This window comes from Calidris pugnax, unplaced genomic scaffold, assembly GCF_001431845.1.
Source record: "Calidris pugnax isolate Ruff unplaced genomic scaffold, ASM143184v1 scaffold81, whole genome shotgun sequence".
In the NCBI taxonomy this organism is placed as follows: domain Eukaryota; kingdom Metazoa; phylum Chordata; class Aves; order Charadriiformes; family Scolopacidae; genus Calidris; species Calidris pugnax.
The window spans coordinates 10,586,352-10,603,436 of record NW_015090880.1 but is presented as its reverse complement, the minus strand read 5'-3'; the positions used below and the strand labels follow the sequence as shown (position 1 = coordinate 10,603,436).

The following is a 17,085-nucleotide window of genomic DNA, read 5'->3' as shown; positions in this document are numbered from 1 at the left end:
CGGAGGTTTTTGGGGCTGCCAGCAAGCTGAGGGTGAGCTGGCGTGACAGGAGAGCCCGAGCTCCAGGGAGCATTTCAAAGCCAGGGCATTCAGTGCCCGGCTGCGGTGGGATCCTGGTGTTTTGGAAAGAGGGGGAAAGAGGGGAGCGATGGGGAAAGCCGTCCAAAAGCTGTCCGGCCTGGGGGTCGGGAGGCTGGCGTAGATCCCTTTGAATGCAGCAGGGCTGAACTGGGTGGCACTGGGCCAAGCCTGACCTAACCAGCTTATTTTCCTGCTTTCCATAATGCCCGCACAAATGCGCTGAGGCCTGAAGGTCATGGCCACGTGATCAAAGGTCTGGGGATTAGCTGTGGGCAGAGCACGGCTCCTCCCGGCTCTGCTGTCATAGCCCTCAGCCTTGGGAACGACCGTGGCTCCCCGACGTGCTGGACCCAGCATGGTATCACCACCTCGGATGGGTGCTGGAAACACAGGGGGCTGGCTGGGAGCAGCATCTCCCATACCTGCTGCTTCTCTGCAATCCAGGAAGACAGATAAATGCTTGTTTGTCCCACATCAGCACTGCTTTTCCTCCTGGGTGTTGGTAACACTGGCCAGTTGCTTTTATGCATGTTTCCCCCGAAACTCTGCCTAGCTCAGGTTTTGCAAGAAAGCTCAGCAGGTTTGCAAACTTCTGCGAGTCACCTTGCTCTGAACGTGCCCACAGCTCCGAAGGCCACAGGCTGTGCCCAGCTGAGCATTCAGGGTCCCACCTGGGGCAAAGGGTCGCTGCCCTCCCCATTGCAATAGAAATCACTGTCGTGGTGTGGTGCATGAGTGCATTTCTCTTAGCGCTGGGAGACAAGCTACATAAGTCTAATACTGGATGAGGGCATCCCAGCTGAATAGTGATGATGTGTGTCTGGGCACTGATGTCATCAGACATCAGAGCAAAATGACATCTAACAGCATCCTCAGCACAGCCATCTCTAGCCGCCTCCGCAAGGCTATGGCTCCGTAAAGCCCCATTTCCTTTCAGAGCTGTTTGACCACTGTCCCTGGGGAATTTGGAGGAGATGGAGGGGCACGTGGGTGCCGTGGGACCTGGCCTGGATCCTCCCCATCCTGGGAGGGAGCTGGCAGCAATTCACAGGTCAAGAAATACTTAGGGCTCGCTCTGCACCACGTCTGTGGGACACAGCCTGCAGGCTGCCAGACGCGCCTGGAGCAAGCCTGATGGTTGTCCCCAGAAAACTAAACTTTGCCTGTCCTAACGCGATGCTCTGATCCCCTCTTTGCTGTCCTGAAAGCCCCAGCAGGCCCAGATGCTGAGCCCATCAGGTGAAATTACTTAATCCAGCCCTGACAAGTGACACCCGCAGCCAGGAGCGGGTCCCTTCCCTCTAATCCCTCACTGCCAGCAGCCGCCTCAGCACGCGCGGGGCAAAACAAGCAACACGTGAGCAGATGGTGCCTTCTCCATCATCCCGCCACCACCTCAGCAGCCCCGAATAAAACTGCCCCGTTACCTTTTTCCCATGAGCTGCCCCCATGGTCCGATGTGTTGGCTGTGCCCTGCTCACCCAGGGTGCAGAAGTGGATGGTTCTCCGTGGCCACCAGCCCCGTTACTCCTGGGGGGACGCGCGGCCGTGCAGCTCCCAGCCCCTCGGTGGCCGCTGAGGGGAGACGTGGGTGAAATCCAGCCTGTCTGCAGCGGGGTCGGGCGGGAAAGCTCGCTTTTCCTCCCTTCTCCTAGCACGTGGAGAACTCATTTTCTTCGTGCACCTAACGGCTGGCTCGCGCCCAGGCTCTGCCCGGGCACAAAGGCAGCTTTCATGCTGCGGATGCCCGGTTTCTAAGCCAGGATCCGTATTTTGAGAGGCTGTGGAAGATTATAGTAATTGCACTTGACAGGGCAAGATGTCACAGGACAAGGATTCGCCTGGCTGTGGGGCCCCGGCACCCGTCGGTCTTCACCTGTGGCATCCTTCCTTGCTGCTGTTTTGCCGAACTAAACCCCTACCCCCAAAGTAAGTCAGGATTATCCCTCTGCTACCCGCCTGCATCCTGGCTCTTGGCTCCTGTTGCAGTACTGGATTTTGCAAACTTTGCTCCTGAGAATGCCCTGGGCTGCCTTGTTTGCTGCCGGAGCCCACCCTGGCCCCTGGTGAGCCCAGGCTACCTGTAGCTGTGTCCTGGGAGGCCGGGCAGGTCAGGGCTTGTGTTTGCTGAAGTCTCTGGGGGATGCAGCACTGTGAAAACCAGCCAGGTAGGTGCCTGTCTCTGCAGTAATACAGCTTCTGACATGCCAAGGCACTAAAAAAACCTCATTTGGGGACTGCTGTCCCTGCACTCACCACTGTTTTCAGACTTTTTAAAAAGTTTTTAAAGTTAAATTTGGTTCCTGAAGCCGTATTTATACCCCTGCTTCCCAGATTCTGGACTTCTGAAAAGCTCTGACTTATTTATTGGGACACAGGGACTTTGGCAGGAATGACTCTTCAAAACGCTGGCTGCTGATTAAGGTCCCTGCACAGGAGTTGCATTTTGAGCTCTACTTATTTATTGAAAATAGTGATGTACCTTAGGAACTGCTCCGGGATGGATTCAGAGCTAGTTTTAACTGTCTGTAGCATGCTGAAACAGAAATTTCCTTTATTTTGGCTTTAAACCAGCTTTCTAATGTGCATTGCAAAGGGGTAGGAAGAGTTTCCTGCGGCTGAAAGGGGCCGGTTGTTTTCTGGGCTGTAGCTGATGCTGTGTGCCGGTGTACCCCGTGCAGCCGCCTTTACAGCTCTGAGGCTGTTTTCAGTTTGGCTTACGAGCGAATCTAGATCCTTTGAGGGGGCTTAAAATACTTGGCATATTTATGCTGGCAGCGCGGTGGGGCTGTGTGATGTGAGGGCTGTTGTGTCTGTTGCGTTGTGTTATTTCTCGCTGCTGCCACGGGAAGGGATGATTCAGCGCCCGGGATGAGCTGCTGCTGGTGCAGCAGATTTAGGGATCGATTTATGGCAGAGGCTTCCCTCGGCCGAATCTAGATCCTTTGAGGGGGCTTAAAATACTTGGCATATTTATGCTGGCAGCGCGGTGGGGCTGTGTGATGTGAGGGCTGTTGTGTCTGTTGCGTTGTGTTATTTCTCGCTGCTGCCACGGGAAGGGATGATTCAGCGCCCGGGATGAGCCGCTGCTGGTGCAGCAGATTTAGGGATCGATTTATGGCAGAGGCTTCCCTCAGCACGATCAGGTGCACATTAAGAGCACAGGAGGATAAGCTGGGATAAAATACTACGGCTATTGGGGAATTCCTCTGTGATGGCTCTTTTGGAGTTCTGCTTCAGTTTTACCTTTGGGAGTTCTTATAGGTGTTACACAATTTATTTTTGGATTTTTCCTTGGTTAGGGAAAACCGGTTGCCTCACTGTTTTTGGATGGTGGTGCTGGGTTTTGGATCCTTAAGGTTTCATCCCTAAGGTGACTGGTGCGGGACAGGCTGTGTCTTTTTTTTTTCTTCTGGCCTTATCCTGCCAATGCTCCTTACTTCTTCTGCTTCCCTGGGGTGACCTGGGGGCTCAGGTAACTGATGGGAACTGCCTGTTAGAAGCTGTGGTGGGGCAAACCCTGCTGTTAGAGGCAGAAAAGGCTGTGCAGGATTGCCTTGTGGTACCCACACAGCTCCAAGCACTCCAGCAGAAATGCTCCACCCTCACGTTCTGCAAAACTTCTGGTCTGCTTTAAAGAATGGGGAAAACCCAGCTACAATCGATCGTAGGAAATCGAAGCCTGCGTATGATGCAAATTTATTCATGACTATGGTGACAGATAGGCCCAGGCCATTGCAGCTTACCAGATCTCAGCAGCGGTGGTACTCGGGGGAGGTTTTGGGCACAGACGATGCTTGGGTGAACGCACCTGGACATGGGTAGGGGGGCAGATGCTCCTCCAGGACTTCCTCGGCACTGGACAGCAGCATGGGAAGTACCCTGGAAGGAGGGCTGTGGGGCTTTGCCGGCCTGCATTTGGGCAGGGATCTCCTCTCCCAGCGAAGTTGGCCAGCCCCGGGTTGGGGTGCAGCTCCCGGAGCAAGGCGGGTGTGTGGGTGCCCACAGGGAGCTGCCAGCCCTGGTGTGTCCTGTCGCTCCAGACTGATGCTGGCTCTGGCTCTCCCGGTAAAAGGCTCCCACCTATTGGTTATGCTGCATAACTTCAGCTGCCTGAGAAACTTGCACACCCATCCCTCCCTCTTCCAGGGCAAAGTCTGGTTGGCACATCCCTGGCATTACCCTGACCTTCAATGGGGATGTGCCACGTAGGATCTAGCTTGGATTTAATCCAGGATAGATGCTAACCGGTGGGGGAGATGCTTTGGTCTGCAAATATTAACCTGCTTTGCTGCAAGTCATCCTTGTGGCCTTCTGGCCTTATTGTGGCTGTAGGAGACAGCACAGGGGGGCAGGGATTGGCAGGAGCTCCAGGGGGAAACCACCGAGGTCTGAGCATCCCCAGGGATTACTTTGCCCTGTGTCACGTGGGGAGAGGGAGCACCCGTGTGCAGTGCTGTGGGGTAGGTGATGGTGATGCCCGGCTTGGGGGTAGAAGACGTGGCATGCTGTGCCTGCAGGGAAAAGCACGGTTTATGCTTGAAAATGGAAATGAGAAGGCAGTGTTTTATAATTAGATATCTTATTTAAGAAATGTGAAAAACCTTCATACAAAGTTTTTTTGTTTAAAGACAGAAAAATTGAATGCTCCAGATTGACCCATAGATGAGGACAGCTTGTCTGAAATCTGGCTGGGCATTCGCTCAGGCTCTGCAGGCACTTGTACAGCTCTTCTCCAAGTCCTGCGCAGCCCCTGCTCTGAAATAGCCAGTCCCTGGGAGCAGGCAGGTGTGTTGGGCTGTGTGACCATGTGGTGGTGGGACCTGGGGTCGGTGTGACGGGGCTGGTGTCTCTGTGAGACTGGTGGCAGCTTCCCTTCATGGCAGGCTGGGGCTTGATGCTAATCCATCTTCCTGGGGGTACAGCCCTCCATCTCCAGCATCTCAGGCCAGCCATCATATTTATTTGTTTTCCTATCGTTTTTGATGTACTGCAGGAAAAAAAAAGAGAGAGAGAGATAAAAAATGAATGAGGAGGTTGGTGGCACAGCACAAGTTTGCACCGTGACAAAACTTGCAGCTTGGCTTGATGTGGGGGATAACACCATTGGCCCATGTCTTCTGCAGAGAGGTAGGTGAGACGTGGCTCAGGAGGTGCTATGAAGAGGATGGGAGCCTCTAGAGCTGGTGGCAGGGAAGGGCCATGTACCTCTTCAAAGGGGCTCTTGTTCTTCATCCCTTTGGCTCCCAAGAAGACCCAGTTGTCCCGGAAGCCCAGCTTCCTCACGTGGCTGCTGCCCAGCGCTTCAAAATGTGCCTGTACTTTGGCATTCATCCTGAAAGCGGGTAAGAAGATGTTAGTGCGGTGCCAGGTGGGTGTCCTCTGCTGTCCCCTCCTTGCTGCTGGCAGCAGCACCTCCAGCTCCCCCCAGCTGTGGGTTTTTGGGGAGCCAGGTGTTGCTTCCAGGGTCAAACTCACTTTGTGGCAGGGTCATCATAGCTGGATACCAGCACGATGGTGCCAACTTTGATCTCTTGGAGGAAGGCATCCAGTTTGTTAATGTCTGGGAGAGAAGAGCATGAGGAAAAGAAAAAACGATTTAGCAGGGGCTGCTGCATGGCGGCTGGGGGAACCTCCTCTGGGATGGTGGGAAGTGTCCTGGCTGTGCTGGTTCTAGCCAGGATTTGAGGTCATGGGCCTGGGGAAGAACAGGCTTCCAGATGTGGCATTCCCCATCTTGTCTTCCCACCTGGGCTGTCCCGCAGCTCCTGGGGCTGGCGCTTTCCTCCTGCCAGTACAACTGCAGGGGGGGATTTGCATCTGAAGTTTTCTCCCTAACTGTGAAATCTAGTTACCTGAGTTTACTTCCCAACACAAGAAATGAACCTGCTCGGCCGCAGAGCTGCCTGCCCTGCCATCATGCCTTTGGCTGTGCAGTGGGAATTATTCCTCATCCCGCATCCATGGGATGCTCGAGTCCAACACCCCATCTAGTGGCACAGGAGCCGACTGCTGCCTCCTTCCCGCTGCCTCTCCCACCGTGCATCTCGCTCGCAAACTCAGCCTGAAATCTCATGATATTGGTGTTTCTCCTTAAAACTCTGGAGCTACTAAGAATAGGTTGCAAACCCCAAAAGCAGAAAGGGTGATGGATCCCCAGGGAAGGCTTGCAAAAAGCAAGAATAATTCAAAAGCACTATAGTGGTGTCTGTAGTGTGATTTTGAGGAGTCCTGCCATAACTCTGGAGAGTTTGGTAACAGCTTAGCAACAATGATGGGATTTACAGCATCCTGAAGGTCAGTGCCAGTTGGGCTGTGAGTGGGAGCTGCCCCAGCTCAGGGCATCTTCTTGCTGTTAGGAGGGTTGTTTGAAGCTGGCAGGCACAGGGACGGGGTCTTTGCTGCCACCAGACTCTGCTCCCTGTGCCTGGCCTCACTGGGGCTGGGGGCCACATCTCACCTGCCATGCCCTGAGCTCCTCATTTATCCTCCTGCAAAAGGCAGGGAAACGAGCTGCTGCTCAGACACTACTAACGTTGAAAAACTGTGTTGAAAGTTGCAAAATCTCAGGATTAGTGTAACCACCTCATCTCAGAAAGTAACCTCTCTCAGGTCTCAAGTGCCCGGGTTTATTCAGGTTAGTGGAATTATGTTTTTCAGGCTATTACTTGCATGTAAAAGGAGTGAGAAGCCAAGTTTGGATGCAGATACATTAGGAGGCCTCCAGATTCAATGGTTTCAGGGGAAAATGAGCTTTTACCACCTGAGCTAGCAATCCTGATCAAAGTCCACTAGACTTTATCTTAAATACACGACACAGGAATAGCCTAAGAAGCCGGCAGCCAGCAGTGAGCCCTGGCTGGGAGCAAAGCAACCACACTTACCTCCGGAGTACATGTCGAATATGCCCGTTTTCAGGAGCTTCCCGTTTGTTCCTGAAAGGTTAAAATTCAAAACAGAGCACGGTGAGTTTCACTGAGGTAGCTCTAGGCTTTGCCTGGCCACCAGCTTGGGGTTCCTGCTGCAAAATGCTTTGCTGTATCGTATTTGCTGCTTGTCATATTTGCTGCGACGGTGAATGTGCTGCTTGGTGGAGTTCATGGACCCCATGGAGCACACGACCCAGGGGGGTTTGTTCCCATCTCCCTGGCAGTGCTTGCAACCAGAGCTGTGGCTGTGCACCCCATGCTGTGCACCTGGACTGATGTGCTTTTGGCTCAGCCATGGTGCCTGGGACAGGTTCCCCGGAGGCCTGTTCCCTCCCTGGGGAGGAAGGGACCCTGGGTGTGGGGAGAAGGGGGTTTGTGCCCACCCGACTCACCATTCACCAGCACGATGTTCAGGCCTCTGCCAATGTTGTTTTTCACACTGCTCATGATGCTGGAAAGGAAATCAGAGAGCACTAGTAAGTGCAGGGATGCCCTGGAGATGCTGGTGCCAGTGAAACTGTGACAGGGCAAACTGGCTGCAGACAGCAAAATATCCCCGGAAGCACTAACAAAGAAAGTTTTTTAACCACGAACGCACTGTGATGGCCATCGATGTGCTTGGCAGAGACCAAACTTGCCCTGTACAAGCCCAGGCCATCCCTGCCACGTGCTGCTTACATTGTGTCGTCGAAGCAGATGGAGGGTCCCACCACGTTTGCGGCGCCGCTGGTGATCTTGAAGGCAAAATAGTTCTGGGGGCAGCTCCTCTGGTTCCCGCACTTGTGCCGGGGTAGCTGCGTGGCTACAAGGGAGGAGCAGAGTTGGAAACCATGGCACTGGCCCCAGAGGGGAACACTAGCTGTGTCCCCAAAGGGTTGAGCAGGGCTGGCACTGGGGCACATTGGGCCACTAAGGGGGAAACACCTGGACCAGCTTCTTGCATGAAGGAGGCTTATCCTGGGCCTGGGATAACTTCTTGTTTGAGGTTTATGGTGCCAAGGCTTAGGGTGGGGTGGGACGGGCTGGCTGGGGTGCTGGGTGCTGCTCCAGGAGTGAGCAGTGGGATGGTATGGCTGATGCTATGGGGACTGCAGAGGACTGTGTGCAAGGGATCATTTGGAACTTGTTCAAGGCCAGCCTCTTGTGGCTTCTCTGCCTGGAGCTTCCTTGTTCTTGGCCAGGGTAGGAACCTGTGCCACGCTGCCCAGACCAGGGCCCCTGACTTGTGCCCTGCTGTAACCTGTGACCCAGGGGTGTTTCTGCTGGGGCAGGGGGATTGTGTGAAGGTTCACGTGCTCGCAGAGCCCACCAAAGACACTGCTGTTGTTTGCAATAACGGAATTCCCCCCCGTTTGGGAGGGTGGGATTTTGCCTTGGGAAAGGGGCAGCTTTGGCACTTCCACTTCAAGGGCAGCTATTGCACTTCCACCATTGCCCTCAGCTCTGGAGCAGCGTTGCATGATGGAGATGAAGTCGAGAGCAGTACTCACTTTTGGGCTTGTTGACACCTGTGGGTACCAAGCGGGAGGGTTAGACACCCCAGAGAGCTGCTGGCTCTTCCCCAAGCCAGCCATCCAGAACCCTTCCCCATGGCTGTGAGCACCTCCGGAGCCCCTGCCCTGGTGCAGCTTCCCACTGTACTGTTCCCTCCCTGCCCTGATGGTCAGAGCTGGTGGCTACAGCCTTGGTCAGTGCAAATGTTCATGGCAATTCTATGCAGCTCTTGGGTCTGGCTTGCAATGGAGCCACCCACACCCTCCCTCTGGACCCATCTGGAGCCCCACCGTTGCCTCACCGAGCCAGCTCCGCGGGTTGATGACTTTCCACCTGTGATCAAAATATGTCTGCATGACGAACCACGTGCCCAGCAGCATGAGGAGCAGTACCACCGACCGGATCACGCCTGTGAGGGGTGGGAGAGGAGCCAGGTAAGAGCAGCAGCAACGTGGGTCAGGGACTGGGCCATCCCTCTGGCTACTTGGGGACTTGGTCTGTGTGTCCCCAGGTTACCCAGGCACAGGGTGAAAGCCAGCACTTGTGTGGCATGCTAACACTCCTTCCTTCTTCCCCTGAAAGAATTCTGATCTCTTAATTAGTATCTCTGGGGTGTATGGAGATGTTCAGATAAGCATTGCCCTTCTACTGGGAAGCACTATTCCTATTTCTCTCTGCATTAAAGTAAATCTGATAATTAGTTACAAAGCTATGTAAGTCCAAATATTTCTTACGTTCCCAGCTCTGGGAAGGCTGCTATCCCCCAATTAGTCACTAGCTACAGCTGAGCAGCTGCTAATACAAATGTGATTGGCATTTGGCTTTAAAGCAGCGCTCATCAGAGCAAAACGTTCCAGTCCTGCATGGAAAGAGAGTAGAAAAATATACTTCTATTGCAGCTGAATGGCTCTTATGGAATCAGGAACGTCTCAACAGCCATCTCTTCCCAGCCACATAAGGTTTCACTAGGAAAAATACAACAGGCTGAAATCTACACAAATCTTTTAAAAACCTGATGTTTATACAAAGGCCCTTTCCCATGGCCCTGGCAGGGGAAGACGAGGGTAGCTGGGCTTGGAAGCAGCCCTGTAACTGAGAGAGAAGCAGAAAGAACTGGAGAAAAATGGACAGAGCAAAGTAAATCTCTCTGTCTCCCTTCTTACCTGCCACTCGCATGATGGGGAGGGGGGAGAGAGCACAACCGAGTGGGTGGCCAACAGTCACGAATCACCCTGAGGACAAAGAAGGAAATACCATCCTGTAACCCTCCCAAGCCAGTCAGATATTGCATGAAACAATATTTGCTATTTTTAGGCATATTTGCAATAACTAAGAGTCACAAAAGGTGTATAAAGTCTTATCAGGCACATGTCCTTGATTCCCCCCTGGTGTTGAAGTCCTGGCTCCCATACAGTGGATCAGGCTGCTCTCACTGAGCTTACTTAATTTTTAAGCCTCTGAACTCTTCACGGTGACTGTCTGCTGCCCTGCGCATTCCTGTTTCATGTCCTTTTCTCAGTAACAGATCACACTTTTCTGTTGTGATGAGTTCAGGGAACACATTTTCAACCACGGCTTTGCTGCATTTTATTCTGATTTCCTTCTGGGATTATGCAAAACAGGTTTCAAATATTAGGAGGTGCGAAATGCCGTCTGAGGCCAAGCTGCGATTTGGCCCAGCCCAGTCAGAGGAATCTGTGAGAACAAGCTTGTCCTTCCCAGAGAGGGAAAGGAAGAAGGGCAGCACTGCCGAGCTGGGCAGAGCAGTGCCAGGTTTGGGGACGCCTGAGTGAACAACAGAAATGTTTCCTCTTGTCCAAATCCTGCAGCATCTTCACCCACATGAATGGGGAGTGGCGGTAATTTAGAGTGTAAACTATGGGCTGGAGCACCTCTCCTATGAAGACAGGCTGAGAGAGTTGAGGTTCAGCCTGGAGAAGAGAAGGCTCCAGGGAGACCTTACAGCCCCCCCAATAAAGGGGGTCTACAGGAAAGATGGGGAGGGATGCTTTATCAGAGATTGTAGGGATAGGGTGAGCAGTAATGGTTTTGAAGTGGAAGAGGGTAGATTTAGATTAGATATTAGGAAGAAATTCTTTTCTGTGAGGGTGGTGAGACAGTGGAAAAGGTTGCCCGGAGAAGCTGTGGATGCCCCATCCCTGGAAGTGTTCAAGACCAGTGTCGACGGGGCTTTGGGCAACCTGGTCTAGTGGGAGGTGTCCCTGCCCAGGGCAGGGGGGTTGGAACTAGATGATCTTTAAGGTGCCTTCCAACCCAAACCATTCTATGATTCCACAATGATTTCCTACCCGAACAAGTGTCTCTGCCCCCCTCCCTCTCTCCCTCCCTTCCACTGCCAGCCCCAAAGGATGGGCACCTTCCACCCTGTGAACTGGGCTTCCCCTCCTACCTTTAAAATTTGGGGATGCAGCCTGGTAAATGTCCGTCCTGGAAACCAGCCTGGAGTCCTAAGGCAAATTGTAGTCTGTGAGACCTGTGCTCAGAGTTAAAGAGCCTAATGTTATCTAAAGCAGGCTTGGCATAGAAAAGTTGTAAAAAAGCTATGCTAAGAGTTGCTTTTCCTGTTTGAAGGGTAAATAAGGAGCAAAGGGCTATAGCAGGGCTGGGCTGAAAGCTAATTTCAGGCTGCTGTGTCATGAGGAAGAAAACTTTACCTCCTGCCCAGCCCTGCTCCAGGTCCCCTCTCAGCGCTTGAGTTCAGGGCAAGTACCCATGGGCATGTGGTTTACCATGGCCACGGTGCAGTGTCCTCCCTTGGGCACACGGGTGGGATGCATCCAGCATCTCCCCTGGGTGCCACAGTGGGATGCACCCCCTTGGCTTTCCCTGCACCCTGGGGTAAGTTGAAGCATCACCATATGGAGCTTGTAGGCAGCCTTAAAACCAAGGAGGACACCAATCTGCAGTGCAGGAGGAAAGCTGCTGCTTTCTGGTGGAAAGGCTGTCCAAAGCTGGGGGCCAGCGTTGCTCCCCACGAGGTCCCCCCGCTGCTGCTGGGTCTGCCGTGAGGCTGCTGCAGCGGGAGCTAGCGGCTTCCCATGGGAGTGTGGCCTCATGGCTTATCTGCATTTTAAAGGAAGCCTTGGAAGGTATTTGTGTACCCTCCTGTGTAACGGCAGTGTGTTTTTGATAGTGTACCAGCTTGGCACATGCGCTTCCAAGTGGTGTCTCACTTCTCCTCTCCCGGGGGTGAGTGGCCGTGAGCAGGAATCTGTCTCTGCAGGAGGTGGCACAGGGGTCCACAGCACCCACAGCGCTTCCCTGCGCCACCTTGTCCTGGCCCATCCCAGCCCCCCAGCATGGTATCCCTGAAATGGGTTTTAACCTTGTGTCAGAGCTGACATGAACAAGTCCATTTCACTGAGCCAGTGGAAGAGTCAGAGACCTGAAAATGGGCAGTTTAAAGGTTTTAAAGCTCAGATGCTGCCCACGGCAAGATCTGGCGGGACAGCACTGGGGTCTTGCCTTTTGGTTCTTCCAGCATGAAGTTTTGCTTCTTAAATGCAGGGGGTCTCTCCCACACCTGGCCCCCAGCCCAGTGCCTGATCTGGTGGTGGGTGTGCTGGGAGCAGAAGAGCAGTCCTTAAAATCCCCTTTGGCACATCGCAAAGTCTTGGAAACTGGTATTGGTTTGCTTTTGGACCTTGTCAAGTTCTCCTTCAAATCCCGTGAGCAGAGCCTGGAGTTGGTGAGGATTCGGACCCAGGCTGTGATTTGGACACTGAGTGGAGCAAAACCCAGCAAACTGGGTTTGCAAAACTGTCCCTGCCGCTGCAGGGGACACTGGCCTCACTGGGGCCCGTTGCACAGTGCTCTCCTTCCCCAAATTTATTTTTTTTCTATGCATGTATTGATTTCATTGCAGAGGGAGAGAAATGGAAAAATAAAACGATAAACTTTCCTGCTTTAGGGAAGTAATTTAATTATTGGGCTATTTATCTTCACCTTAATCCCAGGTAAAATTTGTTGGGAAAAATCCCTGGGTGGTGAAATTCCTGGAACCTGATTGTGTTACGAGAGGGTAGCCCTGTCCTGGGATTTCTATGATATTCTCTTTTAATTATTCAGATTACTTTTGTCCCTTATGTTTTCTTTTTTTCTCTCTCTCTTTTTTTTTTTCCAGGAAAAAAAACACTGGCATCTGCCAGAGAGCGACTTGCAGGAGAAGAAGAAAGGAAGGAACTGCGGTGGGTGATAAAGAGAGTATTTGTCTAATAAAACTGAAATTTATTTGCTTAAAAACCCTTCCAGGAACAAAAAGGTTCTTGGATAAACATTGGCAAAGAGCTCTGTGGCGTAAGGCAGAGGCTCCACCTCCTGCTCAGAACTGAGGTGCCGCTTGGCAGCGCTGAGTTATTGCTGCCAAGAAGAAACCCAGGCAGCTCACTGCCCTCACAGGGAGGGTTTCCAGAACGTGGTGGGTGAATGTTCCTGTTCCTTTCCAGCACTGGAGGAAAACTTCTCTTCCCCAGAAACTTCTGGCATTGTGGGTTCAGTTTTGGTTTGTTTTTTGTTTTGTTTTTTTTTTTCTTCTTCCTGCTTTGGAGCCCCACACATCCCTCTCTCTCCCAGCAGGTCCCTGACCACAAATGAGCCCTCATTTTGGTGCAGGGCTGGGATGCGGCTCCAAAGAGGGCGGCTGCCAGATGTCACCCATGCCCACACCCAGTGAGTCACTGCTCCAAAAATCAGGGTTTTTCTGTGAAACTGAACAGGGGGGTGCAGAAGAGGGGCTGGTGCGGGATGGACTCACATTCACTGTGTGGCCAGGGCTGGGCCCACCACAGGAGAATGGAGGATGCCGCGATGCAATTTTTAGTCTCAAAAGGTGACAATCCCATTGAGCTTTCCTGAGCTACTCAGCCAGAGGGCTTATAAATTCCTCGGCACATAAAAAAGCTTGGCCGGCTGCTGCACCCACCAAAGGGCTGCAGAGGGTAAAGCTGCCCCCAGCACAAGTCAGTTGTTAATCGGGGTGAGGCCTGATCCTGAAACAGGCCGAACAGGCTGTGTGCGGCGGTGGGCAGAGATGTGGGGCTGTGGTGGCAGGACCGGAGCCAAGGCGGGACGTGACACCGGGAAGTGCCGCTGGGAAAGCCGGGCCATGGGGCCGGTGCAAAGGGCACGGGGTGGTTTCGGTGCCTGCTGCAGGTGCATCCATGCCCATCCTGCACCTGGCTGCCCGAGGAGTGTCACCCATCCGTGGCTGCCGCCGATTTGGTCTCTTGTTCTCTTATTTGTCGTTGGCAGCCACTTGTCCAGTTCTCTGTCACTGAGCCCAAAAGCTAAATCATTATCCACTCGCCTCTCTGGTGGGGTTACCCTGAGCAGGGAATCAAGACCGGTGGCAGTGGTGAGATGGAGGTGAGCGATGGCATCCCCTCTGTGGTGGGAATGGTGGCCAGCAGCTCAGTGGCCATCCCTGTGCCATGGATTGCACGTTGTACCAAAGCCCTTGGTGCCAAAACCCCAGGGCAAAAGGAGGGACACCCGTGGTGGTGCTCGGGGGTGGCAGCAAGCTGGCTGCTGGGCAGGGGATGAAAGCCCAGGGTTAAGTGTGGGCTCTGCTGGAGTCCTTCCACGGGGCAGCCACAGCAGAGGACTCTGCTTTTTAGTGACTGCACATATGGGAGGACCTGAAACGCATTTTTGGCAGCTAGAAAAGCCCTAGGTGCCAGCACCCCGAGGGTTCCCGGTTGGTGACTGGGAGTGTCCCAGCCAGTCGTGGCTGTGTGCTGGGGCATTGCGTCGGGGGTGGCAGCAAGCTGGCTGCTGGGCAGGGGATGAAAGCCCAGGGTTAAGTGTGGGCTCTGCTGGAGTCCTTCCACGGGGCAGCCACAGCAGAGGACTCTGCTTTTTAGTGACTGCACATATGGGAGGACCTGAAACTCATTTTTGGCAGCTAGAAAAGCCCTAGATGCCAGCACCCCGAGGGTTCCCGGTTGGTGACTGGGAGTGTCCCAGCCAGTCGTGGCTGTGTGCTGGGGCATTGCGTGGTGAACACCCTGCTAATTCATCCAAAGCCATGCTAGATAAAGAGATCTGACCTGGACCACACATCACACAGCTGATTCTACTACATATCCCGTAATGGGTGGAAACGCAGATTTAACCCTTGCTGTTAACAGGTCACTCATAAATTCTGTCTATGAAACTGGCACAGCTGCACTCCACGGAAAGGATGCCAGCGCGTGGGGTCCCCCCTTCACCTCCACAGTTCATTCATTAATTCTGTCTATGAAACCGGCACAGCTGCACTCCATGGAAAGGATGCCAGCGCATGGGGTCCCCCCTTCACCTCCACGCTAGAGAAGGAGGAACAACTCTTCCCTGTGTAACCTTCTAACCTGCCAGCAAGCCAAAAGAAAAGCGCTGCAGAAAGGAATTATTTCTCTCATGCTCTAGAACCCCCATTTCCGTGAGGCAGCGGGGATGGGACGAGTGTACTTACCGCTCAGCGTCCCGGGTGTGCTGTCGCTCTCGGCAGGCTGCGTGGGTGCCGGGGCATCCCAGGGAGCTGGGGCACATGTGCCCTGCAGCGTGGCGGTGTGGCTGCACAGCCCAGCACGGCCTTCCTTGACTCACGGCACCTCCCCGAGACTTATCTCACCGCCTGGCACAGGGCTGGGCACCCTGGCGTGCCGCCCCACGGGCACCGTGACCGGCAGTGGTTGGGAGCAGCTGTCCCAGGGGAGGGGAGGGAACAAAAAAAAAAAAAAAGTCATTGCTGTGGGTGTGAGTTCATGTGTTTCCTTTGGAGGCTTTCCCCGCTTTGGCACTTGCTTTTTTTGCCGCATCAGAAGAGGAAAACCTCTCCCAGGGTGGTCACCAGCCTGACCCTCTGCACCCACACAAAGCCAGCACTTTGTGGGCAGTGTGGCTGGCAGAGGGTGCTGTGACAGGAGCGGCTGGGCACGAAGGCAGGACTAGTGTCCCCCGACACGGGGTAAATGCAGAATAACCCCATCCATTGGGTTTTCCCCCTGGCTGTGCTGTATGTGTGCGGGCTGGCCCTGTGTGCCACTTCACTGCCTCTCCTTGGCAGGAGGCTGGGGGTTCCCTTTTCAAATAAGCATTTATTTATCCAGCAGCAGTCCTGAACTCCAGAGGAGTCCTGAGTTAACTGTACATATAGATGTAGGCCTTTTTCTTTTTAATCATTTATTGTTATTATTATGTTTCTGAAGGAGGAAATCACTCCTTGGAGACTCCAGCTCTGCAGTCAGCGCTAGAGGTTCTATACATTTTCCAAAGCTGAACCTCATTTACCTGGCAGCCGAGAACAAAAGCGTTCCCATTCCTTTTTCTTTTCTGTTCCCATCACTTAGACAAACCAAACGGCTTTTCTTCGAGCTTTTACAGCAGTTTTCAGCCAAGAGCCAGCAGAGGAGACTCGGGGCCAGCAGTGGGAGGGCTGCCTTTGGGACAGCAGCTTGTGGAAGGCTGGAGCAGAGCCCCCGTGGGACCGACACTGCTCAGTGGTGATTAGTTTAATACCAGAGGGTGCTCTCTGCAGAAAACTGTGCACTGAGCTTTTCTTTGCCTGCCCTCCCCCCCGCGGTGCTGTGCCCCAGTGCTGGGCAAAGGGTGCTGGATGTGGCCGGAGTGCTGGGAAATCACAGCCTCCCCACCGAAACCTTCCAGCCAGGGAGCAGGAAAGCAAACACAGGCCTGGGCTTTGCCCTGGGGTAATTATTGCCCTCGGAAGGAAATTTTAGCTGTGGTGAGACTCCAGGCTTAAACAGCGCAGCCTAAATCAGAAACCTCCTCCCTCTCCGGGGAAATATCCTTCCTATCAGTTTGTTTGGCTGCCGGCAATAGCTGGCTCGGCTCAGTATCAAAGTGCCCTGAGCAGCAGCCCGAGTCTCTGCTCCATCCCCTGGCTCCCAGCTCCACAGGAGCCAGCCCATGGCTCCTTGCAGCACCTGAAGGAGGCCCGTTTTGTGATGAGTTTGACCTCCTGCTTCAAGGGACCTGAGGTCCCCTGGGCCATCCCTGGAGATGGAGACGGTGCTGCCGCTTGCAGAGGAAACAAGCAAAAAAACCATCAGTGGGGCTGGGGGCCTCGTCATCCCAGTGAAGAAACCTTGTGTGAACAGCTTCTGCTCTCTGCCACTGCACATTCCACTGGCTGTCTTCCCTGAAAACACAGAGGAGGATGAGGAGCTGTGTGCTTTTCTTGTGGGAAGCACTGGTGCTGGTGTGGGGAGCCCTCGTGTCCTGTCCTCGTGCCCTGGGGTAGCCCAGGCTTTGCCCATCCACCGTGGCACGTGGCAGAAAGGTGCTTTTAGGTCACACATGACATTAGTGAATACAGCAAGTGCTGGGAACAAGGCGTCAGATTGGTCTCTACTTGGCAAATAATTAACTTGTGCAGTGCAATGGAATTACATCAGTCTCATCTGCAGGCTCCCCCCCCGGGAGGCTTCTGCATAATACTGTGAAAGAGAAATTAAAAAAAAAAATAATAGATATGATATCAAAAAGCTGCCAGGCTGAGGGATGAATAATCTGTGGTGCAAAGTCCCCACACTACAATGAGCATTGTGATAAGATTGGT

General features: G+C 53.5%; 2 protein-coding genes across 4 annotated transcripts in view; both read right to left on the bottom strand.

The window, feature by feature from the left end:
* The window catches only part of FAM107A (family with sequence similarity 107 member A), a 32,199-nt gene extending 30,522 nt beyond the window's left edge, over window positions 1-1,677 (bottom strand). The window contains exon 1 of the mRNA XM_014946897.1: window positions 1,509-1,677. Within this exon, the coding sequence (XP_014802383.1) occupies window positions 1,509-1,532 (24 nt within the window). The 5' untranslated portion in view covers window positions 1,533-1,677. The remainder of the gene's footprint in view (window positions 1-1,508) is intronic.
* Window positions 1,678-4,646: 2,969 nt separating this feature from the next.
* FAM3D (family with sequence similarity 3 member D) lies at window positions 4,647-15,166 on the bottom strand. Of its 3 annotated transcripts, none has more exons than XM_014946621.1 (11): window positions 14,977-15,165; window positions 10,915-10,998; window positions 9,668-9,736; window positions 8,806-8,913; window positions 8,501-8,518; window positions 7,689-7,812; window positions 7,403-7,461; window positions 6,966-7,016; window positions 5,560-5,644; window positions 5,290-5,416; window positions 4,647-5,071 (listed from the first exon to the last, which is right to left on the bottom strand). In XM_014946621.1, exons 3-11 carry the CDS (start codon window positions 9,678-9,680, stop codon window positions 4,982-4,984), a joined length of 675 nt encoding a protein of 224 aa, XP_014802107.1. In that variant the 5' UTR covers window positions 9,681-9,736; window positions 10,915-10,998; window positions 14,977-15,165; the 3' UTR covers window positions 4,647-4,981. The 3 variants fall into 3 exon arrangements, with proteins under 3 accessions (XP_014802107.1, XP_014802108.1, XP_014802109.1); XM_014946622.1 differs by having other exon boundaries at window positions 10,915-10,972; XM_014946623.1 differs by lacking the exon at window positions 10,915-10,998 and having other exon boundaries at window positions 14,977-15,166.
* Window positions 15,167-17,085: the final 1,919 nt, after the last annotated feature.

Bases quoted from the DNA above. Each gene is read 5' to 3' on its own strand.
- FAM3D (XM_014946623.1), bottom strand. The intron at 7,017-7,402 runs GTGAGTCGGGTG...TTAACCTTTCAG, and splicing joins GAACATCGTGCTGGTGAATG to GAACAAACGGGAAGCTCCTG. The intron at 5,645-6,965 runs GTAAGTGTGGTT...CTTCTCTCCCAG, and splicing joins ATTCGACATGTACTCCGGAG to ACATTAACAAACTGGATGCC.